Here is a 12695-nt window from a genome sequence, read left to right as displayed (position 1 = left end):
CCAAATCTGAAAAATTATCTTTTACTATTTCAATTTCACTTCACCTAATATATATATATATATATATTATTTTTTTTGGTTCAGAGAATATGTTATTGAAAAATTAAAAGGTATCATTATAGTAGGTAGTTATGGCTATTATAGGGCGAGGAGGAAAAAATGAGAGCGTAAAATCGAAAATTGGCCCGGACAAGTGGATCGCCATGAGGGACAAGTAGATTTTGCTCCATTTTAGTCCCGTGGACAAGTAGTTTTTTATAAAATTTCCACACCCCTGAAGACAGGGCATCCATTAGCGGTAAGGACGGATACTATCCGAGAGCCAACCGGAGAAAGCCCAGCACAAACAAACATACACTCGCACATGCACACTTCCCAGAGGTTGTGGAAATTTACTCTACACCACTGACCACACTTTAGCTATAGTTAGCAGGGGAAGAAAAAAAGAGGATTGAGAGTGATACCTGTAGAGTGAGTTAGAGATTCATGCGAACGCATAAGCGCTCGAGCCAAGGCAGTTGCCCAGTTCGACAGATCCAGGTCGATTCACCACGCTGAATAGACCAGTTGGGAGGCAAGAAAATAGTTATATACATCAGGGGCGGCTAAGCAGTCATGTCTTTTAGAAGTCTGGAGAAGAGCCCGACCAAGTCTGGGAGGTTTACCCTGCCAATAGAAGGACCCCAGAGCACTGCATAGCACACTAAAATATTTCTTGGCGGAATCAGAGGGGCTTAAAAAGGTACAGGAATTTAGGAAGGTAAATCATTTTGAAGATATTGACCCTGCCAGCTAGTGACAGAGGGAGCGAGGACAAGGCAGTTAACGGCTTCATAGTGGAACATAAGAGCGGATCCAAATTCAGGGAGAGATAATCTGCCAGGGATGCAGTGACCTCCACCTCCAGGTAACTAAACTGAGAGACTAGTTGCACCCCAGCTGGGAGAGAGGAAGGGAGTGGGACCCCAGGTTAAAGCACCATCAAAGAGGACTTAGCCCAGTTTACCCGCAAGCCTGATCGACCCAAACCGGTCCAATAGGTCAATTAAAGAAAGAGAGAACCTCCTGCATCCGCCAAATATACTATCGTGTCATCCGTATAAAGGGAAACCTTCTCTACAATAGACCCCCTGGGGATGCCACAGATAGTAGGATCATTACGGATGGCCACCGCCAAGGGCTCCACTGCGAGAGAGAAAAGAAATGGAGAAGCGTGTGTGGCCGGAGTGCATAACGTAACAGCAACAAAGCATAACCATAACATTCCCAAAAAATCCCTGTCTAACATTAAACGGGACATAGCAGAACATCTACGCCTTAACTCAGTTAAGACACTGCGGGCGTCGAATAGACCCCAAGTAACCTGAACTACAAGTACAAGAATTATCCCGCCACCCCACCACAACCTAAATTGGCTGGTAACTAAAAGTATTACCCAGAGAGTCCTTAGGGTCTCCATAGGTTCCGGCTCTCCTATCTCCCTAACAGCTATCTAAGAAACAAAGCGGGAGAGCAGCCATGAACAGGGCAGTCCTGGACAGTTAAATCCACCCAATGAAGGGCCTTAATCAGCGAGGTGAAGAACTTAGTAGAGGCCCTGTCCACCACTCTGAGACGGGCAGGATACAGCATAGAGTAGCAGTAGCCCTTGGCATGCAGCTTCGAGCGGACCTGAGTCAGGGTAGAAAGACACTCTGTTCCCCTCGCAAATGACCTCTCCCCTGAGACATACTGCATGGAGAACAGCATCCCTGTCCTTGAAGTGTAGGAGTTTGGCAAGGAAGGGACGAGGAGGACCCCCAGGGGGAGATGGCCTGGCTGGGACCCTATGAGCTTGTTAAACAGAAAAATAAGGAGAGAAGGTGTCCACTGAAAGAATCTCTCTCCTTCAGCCATGTTTCGAGGAATAACACAGGGTCATTCCCTTCCACCTTTTAAGGAAGGCCCACAAGACGAATATTATTGTGCCTCAAGCGGTTCTCCATGTCATCCATACGGCTCAAAACTCCCTTAACTTGGCGTTGTAGAGTCAACCCTGTCTAGCTCCACCTCTTCAGTGTGCTCGCGTAACTTTTGGGTCTCATGTCGCAGAATACCAGACTCCTGCTGCAGTTCATCAACTTTGGTCACCATAAAGGATTGACAGGAGGTAAAGGCAGCCAAAAGCTCTGAGAACCGATGCTCCATAGCTGTAGCATCGTAGACAAGCCTTTCAGGGGAAGGTTGCTGCTGGGAGGCCGAAGACCCCTCAAACAATGACCGAGGCGGATCAGAAGAATCACCCCTAGGATGGTCCTGAGGTCTGGCTCAGCACTTTTGCCGCTTGCACAGAAACCTTAGTAGCAAGCGAGGTCTGAGCACCAGAATCCCGCTGTGAGGGGCCATAGGAGCACCACAAGTACCAGCAGGCTCCCAACAGAGGGTGGAAAATCACTAGGGTTCTACTGCGAGCAGTAATAGGCACCACAAGAGTCACCCTTAGGTATTGGTACTCATAATTGGTCTTAAAAAAGTGGTATTAGGTTATCACCATTGAAGATGTACACTGTCACAGAGAGAAGCGGGCGCCTTTTTACTTTAATGGGTCAAACTGAGTCACCACTGAGACCCCACCAATCAGAAGAATAAGTAGGGAGAAACATGTGATTGCAGCTTGCAGTGATCTCTGTTCAGCAAGCTTTCCCTGCATGTTTCTCCTGATAAGTGGAAGTCTCAGCACAAAGACCCAGACCAATCAAAAATGTTGACATCTTTTAAACATTTCAGTTTTGAATTTTTTAATGGCAGGTACAAACGAATAATAGCATAAAAGGTAGGTGATCCAGCTCCAAAAAACACATTAAAATGTCAAATCTTTCATTCTAATCCATTAAAACATCACATACAGAAAATAAAATTGTGCCCCAGTGAGATAAAACAACGTCAACACATTTCAAACCCTCAGGTTCTTAATCATGGCATAAGTTGAAGTTACTTCTACCAGGTCTTAAACATTAATGATCCTCCAAACATGAATACACCGGCACTGCCCTCCACTTCATGCGGAAATCACGCAACAGGGGGAGCAGCCAGACTCACATAAGGCAAATTATGTACAAGAAATTTAACCAGGTAAGACACAAATCACTATACAAATGCTAGATCATTTCTATAGTTCATAATTTTTGGAAAACGTGTATCAAGGCATAAGATCCAAAAAGCTTCCCTCACGAGGTGTGCATGAGACCACTCGTTTAATACCCATGATTTCTAGACATGACGCATCACCATGGTGAATCTCCTTTAAATGTTTTGTTACACCCGAGATAGATAGATGTGCGTTGTATCACTTCAGTCATGCCCCCTCCCATATACATGAATGGAGGGGGCGTGGCATGACGTCACGTCTCCAGTCCCGGAAACACAGATTTCCAAGACTTGAGAAGCACCCTCGCATAGAATGCGGATGCTGCACGGAGATCGCGGGGGGTCCCAGCGGTGGGTCCTACGTGATCAGATGTCTTATCCCCTATCCTGTGGATAGGGGATATGAGGTTTTTGGCCGGAATACCCCTTTAAGAACCTGAGGGTGTAAAACATGTTGGTGTGGTTTTATCTCACTGGAGCACTATTTTCTTTTTTATATGTGATGTTTTAATGGATTAGAAAATAAGATTTGACATTTTTATATATTTTTGTGGAGCTGGATCACATACTTTCTATCCTATTAGTCTAACAGGAGAATGTGGCTCCGCACTCCTTTCTGTGCTCCCGGCAATTAAAGGCATTCCCTGTACATCTGACTTATGCTGGTGCTATTTGTCCATCATGTTCTCAGGTACAAACGAATACCTGAAAAAGTTGATGTGAATTGAAGGAATCTTAAGAGAGGGTTCATGGCAATGTTATAAAGCAATTGGGAAAGGGGGCAGCCTTGACATGTTCATAAGGCTAGGTTGCCAAACTGTTTTTTTCTGGAGTTTTTGAGATAATATAAAGGAAGAACTTATATTTCTCCTCCTTGTTGGATCTACTACTGGCTTTGGCTCAAAAACTGCAGTGGCAGTTTTCCAACAAATAAAAAATAAATGCCAGAAAAAAAACCTATGTGGAAACATAGCCTTAGAAAAGTCAACATCGACCGAGTTTTAGTTATAATTGTAGTGTCTTCAGGGAAGATGTCTTGTTCTAGTAGAGATGTGCTAGGTACAAGATGTTATTTTTTTTAAACCAACCCAAAAAATGCACTTTAAGTGAGAAAAAACATCACACAGAGAAAAAAGAAAATGCATTGTAAAGCACTGTAGCTAAAAGGGGAGATTTATCAAAGCCTGCACAGAGGAAAAGTGGATCCGTTCCCCATAACAATCAATGAGATCACTTGTTAAATTTTTAAAAAGGCCTCTGCAAAATATGGATGCAAGCTGGTTGCTATGGGCAACTGGTCATCTTTTCCTCTAAACTCCCCCATAGTGTTTTATAGTTCCCTATTGACTTTCAGCAAACACCTGGCTGCAGCGTTAAAACCACTGTAAATCACACCAAAGATGCTGCATTTTTCTGGAATTTTTTTTAAAAGAAAGGGGGAAACAATGAAAATGAAGGCCCACCACTCTGCAGTCACTGATAGGTGACTTCCTTTCTGAGCAGCTTCTTCAAACTACTGTACTACTGAATGGAGTTGTTTGTGTAATACGGCACAGAACACTCCCAGTGAAAGAGTTCAAATTGGAGCGGAAGCTTTAATAAAGTTGCACATTTTGTGGATCCCCCTGTGTGACTGAACGTTGTTGTGCTGATCTACTCCCCAGCAGCCAGGCCTCTCATTGCCTGAGCGCACAACAGACTTGTCCTCATTTTCTGACAGGTTGTACACAAAGGCTTCTTGTATTCTGTTCTGGGCCGGGCCCATACAATTCTCTGCATTCACAGCTCCTCATCAGCAATCAAGTGGATACAAACAAATACTATTCATGTGCCCACATTTTATGAGCATTTGGTTTCCAGCTAAGTGTTCCTACGACAAAACTACAGTTTTATAGCCATTGTAAATCTGAAGTAATGTTTTATAGTGAAGTTAATACACTGGAAATAAATCAGGGAAATTACGTGTCTATTTTTACATTTATACAGATAGTCTAATCTTGCCCACTGGATAAGGTATGTAATCAAAACAAATGACATTAGCTTGGCACTTTATTACCACATGCATTTATGAGGTGCATCTCTCTAATCTGAGCAGGTTGAAGGTCTGATAAACCCCACAGCAGGTTAGTTGCATCTCAAACCCATTAACTATTAACCTTTATTGCTTATATATATAGTGCCAACATACAGCACCAACTAGGGCTTGGCGGTATATCGGTTCATACCGAATACCGAAATTTTTGTCCTGCACGATATGAATTTTAACCCATACCGCAATACCGGTTTGGCCCCTCCCCCTCGGGAATGAATGAATTATCAGCCCAGCGCCAAACTAATCATATGTAACCTGCGAGCGCTGTTATGCCAACCCCCCCCCCAATTAATTATCAGCCCAGAGCTACTACTCACATATGTCACCTGCAAGCGCTGCCCTCCTCGTCCTCCTGTTTGTTGCGGCAGCCGGTGCTGACACTCTATACCAGTGTCTTCAACCTGCAGATGTTGCAAAACTACAACTCCCAGCATGCCCGGACAGCGGCATGCTGGGAATTGTAGTTTTGCAACATCTGGAGGTCCGCATATTGCAAACCACTGCTCTATACTGTATCCCTATGCCCGGGCTGCAAAAGGTAAACAAAATAAACTTTAAAAGGAAAACTGTCAGATATTTTCTCCCGCACTATCCACAGGTACTGTGTAGGGCCCAGGTAGGGCTCGTTTTAATCAGAGTCTCCCACACTATACACCAGTACCTGTGGATAGTGCGGGAGAAAATATGTGACAGTTTTCCTTTTTAACTCACCTTCCCCGTTGGTCCGGACTTGCTTCCCAGGGAATGGAACATCAGACAGCAGTCAATACCGTTATATACCGTGGAAGCGCCATAAGTTACAAAAATACCGTCCAGACCTAGCACCACCATATTTGAGCTACTCAAATATTAAAGGGGTATCAAAGATAAAATAAAATACATTACAGGCAAATTTTTTTTTATCCTCCTCACATTCTAATAGCCATAAGTTTCTTATTCTTCCAGCTACAGGACCAATTGTTCTTTGAAATGACATCACTAAATATACAATAAAATGTACGGCAAAACAAAAAAAAATTATATTTGTGGGGTGAAAATGAAAAAAAAAAAAAAAAAAAACAGTGTTGCATGCAGTGGCGGATTCCCCCAAAAAAACTGTGGAAACCTAACCTTAGACAGTATTATGTAAGAAAACGTGTGAGCCGCCAAAAGACGCCTGTTTCTAACAAGTTTTTAATTAAACTATTTATCCTAGAATAGCACTTTATACCACAGAAATAAAGGAAATGGAATAGTTTGCTTAACATTAGCTTATAGGAGTTATCTGGACAGCCCAAAATAAAACAAAATCCTCTTATATCTTGCAAAGTTATCCCCTATCCACTTCATTCATTTTCTATGTGAATTGCTGGAGATAGTGGAGTACAGCATTTTACCTCTCAGAGTAAGAATGGAGCAGTGGCTCACCTGAGTGCCCCTCCTCTCTATTCTAATGGGAAACGCGGGTCTTCATTCTCAGATAGCTATCCTGTAACATGTGGAAAAAGGCTAACTTTGCAAGATGGGAAAACCCCTTTAACCTAATTTTAGTTACAAACAACTGTTTATACTGGCAAACTCACAAAAGCCTTATAAGAAAGGTTTCACACACACTGTTATGAGGAAATGCCACGAGCAACCTGATCATTCTGCTGGATCCTGACATAGATGGCACTAGTTCATTGCTCCATGCATTACTCTAGTAAGATTTTTATTTTAGAGCAGTTGGGAAGAGAGAGTACATACATTCAAACTGACAACTTTTGACAGAATCTTTATTGGTTAGTGTAAAAAAAGCATTTACAAAAGTCAAAATGCTTTACCTTTATGGCTTTCCAGCCTCCAGATGTCTTGTCTTCATCATAGGAAACAGTTACTTTTTGCCCAACACCTAAAGGCTCTCGACCAATCACATCATCATGCGTGAAATAGATCTGGTCATTTATCATTCCATAGTCATTGCAAAAGCGAGTAACCACTCCATCCGTAACTCTTATAGCTCCAAAGTCTGCATAGAAAAAATTGTATACAATTTTTTAGCGGTAACACAAATAATAAGTTAAACATTCTGCTATTTACTTACTAGTCACACACATAGGCCTGCCAAAAGGGAAGGGTAACACACAGAGGTTTATTTATTTATACATTTCCTGGAAGAAGAAAAGGAAATGTCCAGAACAAAAAAAGAAACTAACCGAACAATGGAGAGTTCTAAGAAAAGTTCCAGCTTGGTTATTTCAAGGACAATTCAATATTAACTAAAACAGACTTGTCAGGCGAGTTGATAAGTCACCTTCTAGGGCTCATTCACACTGTCGTTGTGCTTCAGTATATGGAGCTCTACCAGCAAGTTTGCCTGAACAACGGGAGTATGGCAGAGAAAAAAATAGTGTATGTCCTATTTTTTTTTCTCCTCTAGACTCTGGTAAAATGCAGGATCCCCAAAAAATCCCATTCAAGTCAATGGGATCGGTCCAGACCCGGTGGTGCCAATTGCTCCGACCCGTTTTTTGTCCGTTCAGCACATATAAAAAAGAAACAAACAGACCGAAAACTGGAATAAGCACAATGGCAATATGAACTTAGCCTTGCTCATCAAACTTTGCATCAAACAATTGTACAAGTGAATTTACCCAGCAAAATAAGCTTAGGCTAGGTTCATAGGGGGACATGTATCAAAGATTTTACCCCTGTTTTGTGTGTATTTTTTTCCGCAAAATTTTGCGCAAGCCCTTTTTTTGCGCAATTTTTTTGCGCACGTTTTGGTAGAGCATGTCCTCCAGATGTGGCTGAATCGGGGTACCTTGGAGTGACATCTATAGTACGCATGGATTTATTAACTGCGTACTTTTTTTTTACACCAAAAATTTTGCCGCAAGAGCTGTTTTTTTTGCGCAAATATAAGCCATCTTGGACTTAACGTAGCAAGATGCTCTAAATCATTGATTCTATTTTTCAAAGAGTGGATTTAGGAGATTACTATATTTACCCGCAATTTATGAAGCTCATTGCACTTGATTGATAAATTTAGCGCTTCTGCACATAATTTAGAATTCGGGAAAAGGGGTAAAATGCTTCTACCATACACAAATAATGATACATGTCCCCCATAATGTATTTAGACTCTCTGGGGGAAATTTATAAAACTGTTTAGATATTTTAGTCAAAATTTATCCCATTAAATCTTGCAGCAGGCTGAGCGTGTGACTTTTCTGCAACTTTTTGTTTAGAGCTCTTCCAAACCCTGACTGGAAAGTATTCTCATTTAGAGCACTTTGAGCAGTTGTCAGTGATTTATCATGTGCTACTTTTGTGCGAATGCCACAAGTTTGGCGTGACGGCTGTCATTTACATGTCAACTCCGGCTAATTCCTACCAGCCTTAAAAAGTCATCTAAACTGGCAGCATTACTTGTCACACGCACGAATTTGTCACACGCACGAAAAACCCGCCAAACTAAGATAGAGTGCACGGTAGCACGGTAAATTCCCCTCTCTGTCACAGGCATCCATCGACAACCCCCAGAAAACAGAACTGAGGTATATTGCATCTTATCTGCCCCTAGACATCAGATAAGATGTCTGATTGCGAGGCTCCCGCCGCTGGGGACCCCTGCGATCTCTCCTGCAGCACCCCGTTATTTGGTGGACGGAGCGAACTTTGCTCCGTGCCTGATGACCAGTGATGCAGAAGCCGGAGGCTCGTAGCGTCACGCCCCTTGCCCCCTCAATTCAAGTCTATGGGAGGGGGTGCCACATCCCCTCCCATATAATTGTATTGAGAAGGCAGGGCATGACATCACAACCTTCCTACGTTCCCCCGTTGCTCTGATATCGAGGTCCCGTTCTCCGGTCCCTGACTTCTACCACTTCCTGTAAGTCGAAGAGTCACGTGACACTCATCGTATCACCGGCCGCAGAGGGACACTGCTGCGATCGGTGATACGCTGAGCCTCACGTGAATCTCCGACTTACAGGAAGCGGAAGAAGTCAGGGACCGGAGAACGGGACATCGATATCAGAGCAACAGGGGAATGTAGGAAGATGAGTTAAAGTTTGTTTTGTTTCGCTTGGCAGCCCAGGCACAGAGGGTTAAAAAAAATGCACCGGAGTATTGTTTCCATGATGGGAGTAGTAATTCCCTGGCTGTGGGAGTCTGCAGACAGCTGGGGAGGCAACATTAGTGTTTGTACTAGAGTCTGTTCCATGATGGGGGTTGTAGTACAGGGGCTGAGGGATTGATCGCACTGGGTTTCACTACTGAGATCTGAAGTTATAAAGCAGGGGAGCGGGTGGCATGGTCCGCAACCCTGTGATGTATCGCGTGTTTTTACTTTCATTTTTGAATCCCCCGTGGGGAGCCCTGAATGGTCGGTTCTGAGGAGACATTCAGGGCTCCCAGCGTGGGGTTTTTAAAATGAACATTGTGAGTGGCAGTGGGGGCCACATGTATATTAAAAGCGCTGTGGGGGGCAAGATATATAGCGCTGCAGGGGGGGGGAGCAGACATATAGCCCATATATCTAGCCCCCAGCGCATTAATAAAGATATGACCCCGCCGGCGCATTTCTAAATATATACCCCCCACCGGTGCATTTATAATATGCCCCCCGCAGCGCATTAATAAAGATATGATCCCCCGCCGGCACATTAATAAATATATACCCCCCGCAGCGCATGTATAATGTACCCTCCGCAGCGCATCTACATACATATGCCCCTGCACCGCTATATGTGAAAAGCATTCTAGCAGCAGCATTGGCCTGCCCGATGCTGCTGATAGAAATACTTTTCATTCATAGCGCTGCGGTGGCATATGTATATAGATGCGCTGCGGAGGGCACATAACTATATGTCTGCCCCCCCCAGCGCATCTATATACATATACTCCTGCAGCGCTATGAATGAAAAGTATTTCTATTAGCAGTGCATGTTAAAAAGAACGGCAGATAATTTATCCATTTCTTGTGACGGAAGAAAAATTTGTGGATGTTCTGTTAATTCTTCCGTCACAACTAACGTCCGTTATTCATGACGGACTATAACTGGTCATAACGGATAATCAAAAAATCCCATAGACTTGAATGGGATTTTGCAATGGACGTTTAACATCCTTTTTCTGCTTACACCTCTCTCTGTGTCAGGAACAGTTCCTGATACGGGCATCAGGTGTCAGCAGAGAGCACTGTGGACAATACAAAAAAGAAATTCAAAAAGATTTTCCTCTGTAGCAAACAGCTGCTAAAAAGTACTGAAAGGAGTAAGATTTTTTAACAGAAGTAATTTACAAATCTGTTTAACTTTCTGGCACCAGTTCATTTAACCCCTTAAGGACCAAGGGCGTACAGGTATGCCTTTGCTCCCTGGTACTTAACCCCTTAAGGACGCAGGACGTAAATGTACGTCCTGGTGAGGTGGTACTTAACGCACCAGGACGTACATTTACGTCCTAAGCATAACCGCGGGCATCGGAGTGATGCCCGTGTCATGCACGGCTGATCCCGGCTGCTGATCGCAGCCAGGGACCCGCCGGCAATGGCCGACGCCCGCGATCTCGCGGGCGTCCGCCATTAACCCCTCAGGTGCCGGGATCAATACAGATCCCGGCATCTGCGGCAGTTCGCGATTAAAATGAACGATCGGATCGCCCGCAGCGCTGCTGCGGGGATCCGATCATTCATAACGTCGCACGGAGGTCCCCTCACCTTCCTCCGTGCGGCTCCCGGCGTCTCCTGCTCTGGTCTGTGATCGAGCAGACCAGAGCAGGAGATGACCGATAATACTGATCTGTTCTATGTCCTATACATAGAACAGATCAGTATTAGCAATCATGGTATTTCTATGAATAGTCCCCTATGGGGACTATTCAAGTGTAAAAAAAAATGTAAAAAAATGTAAAAGTAAAAAAAAAGTGAAAAATCCCCTCCCCCAATAAAAAAGTAAAACGTCCGTTTTTTCCTATTTTACCCCCAAAAAGCGTAAAAAACATTTTTTATAGACATATTTGGTATCGCCGCGTGCGTAAATGTCCGAACTATTAAAATAAAATGTTAATGATCCCGTACGGTGAACGGCGTGAACGAAAAAAAATTTAAAAAGTCCAAAATTCCTACTTTTTTAATACATTTTATTAAAAAAAAATTATAAAAAATTTATTAAAAGATTTTTATATACAAATGTGGTATCAAAAAAAAGTACAGATCATGGCGCAAAAAATGAGCCCCCATACCGCCGCTTATACGGAAAAATAAAAAAGTTATAGGTCATCAAAATAAAGGGATTATAAACGTACTAATTTGGTTAAAAAGTTTGTGATTTTTTTTAAGCGCAACAATAATATAAAAGTATATAATAATGGGTATCATTTTAATCATATTGACCCTCAGAATAAAGAACACATGTCATTTTTACCAGAAATTGTACGGCGTGAAAACAAAACCTTCCAAAATTAGCAAAATTGCGTTTTTCGTTTTAATTTCCCCACAAAAATAGTGTTTTTTGGTTGCGCAATACATTTTATGATATAATGAGTGATGTCATTACAAAGGACAACTGGTCGCGCAAAAAACAAGCCCTCATACTAGTCTGTGGATGAAAATATAAAAGAGTTATGATTTTTAGAAGGCGAGGAGGAAAAAATGAAAACGTAAAAATTAAATTGTCTGAGTCCTTAAGGCCAAAATGGGCTGAGTCCTTAAGGGGTTAAGGACCAAGGGCGTACCTGTACGCCCGTGGGAATTTCGGGTCCTGCCGCGCGCCAGGCGGGGACCGGACCGGGGTGACTGCTGATATTAATCAGCAGGCCCCCCCCTGCGCCAATGCCCAGGGGGGGGTCATCAGACCCCCCCATGTAGGCGATCGCCGAAAATCTCAAGTGAATTCACACTTGCGATTTTCGGCTATTCCGGTGATGCGGGTCACGTGTGACCCGCTGACCCGGAGATACAAGGTGATCGGGGGTGTAGGATGCATCCCCTATCACCCTCTGTATCTATGAAGAGGTGGCGATTTCGTCACCCCCCCGGTATCGTTCCCAATAGCAGCCGGCAGGGGAGGGGTTAACGGCCCCTTCTCGCGGCTCTGCTTGCTCCCTGAGTTCATTCAGCGGCCAGAGCTGCGAGAAGGAGCCAGGGACCCCCCCCCCCTCTGTGAAGATTGAAGCCCCTCACAAAGGAAGACCCCCTTTAGAGCAGGGAGAGAGTACTGCCCCAGGGAAAGGTAGGGTTAACCAGTAAAGTAAAAAAAAAATGTAAAAATGTTTTCCCCCCTGACCCCATAATAGGACCTAAAGGGTCCGCCACAATTTTTTTTAGTGTGACTCGGGCCCTATTAGGGATTCAGGGCACTGCATTTGGCCCCCTTGTTTTTTTTTTTTTTTTGGCCGCAGCGTTCCCCCCCCCCCCCCCCCCATACAGTTACACCAATCACACACACTACATACTCACCCCCCCCCCCCCCCAACCGTAGAAAAAAGGTGATGGCCTGCCAAGCATTTTCGG

The 12695-nt window shown here is 43.8% G+C and overlaps 1 protein-coding gene across 2 annotated transcripts in view; it reads right to left on the bottom strand.

The window, feature by feature from the left end:
• MOV10L1 (Mov10 like RISC complex RNA helicase 1) overlaps window positions 1–12695 on the bottom strand; it is a 93415-nt gene that overhangs the window by 73065 nt on the left and 7655 nt on the right. For both annotated transcript variants that reach the window (XM_056573722.1, XM_056573719.1), the window contains exon 2: window positions 7021–7205. In XM_056573722.1, coding sequence (XP_056429697.1) covers window positions 7021–7146 — 126 coding nt within the window. In that variant the 5' untranslated portion in view covers window positions 7147–7205. The remainder of the gene's footprint in view (window positions 1–7020; window positions 7206–12695) is intronic.

The sequence above is a fragment of the Hyla sarda genome, chromosome 4, assembly GCF_029499605.1.
Source record: "Hyla sarda isolate aHylSar1 chromosome 4, aHylSar1.hap1, whole genome shotgun sequence".
Taxonomy (NCBI): Eukaryota; Metazoa; Chordata; class Amphibia; order Anura; family Hylidae; genus Hyla; species Hyla sarda.
Note: the sequence above shows the minus strand (reverse complement) of the source record. Positions and strands in the feature narration are given on the sequence as shown.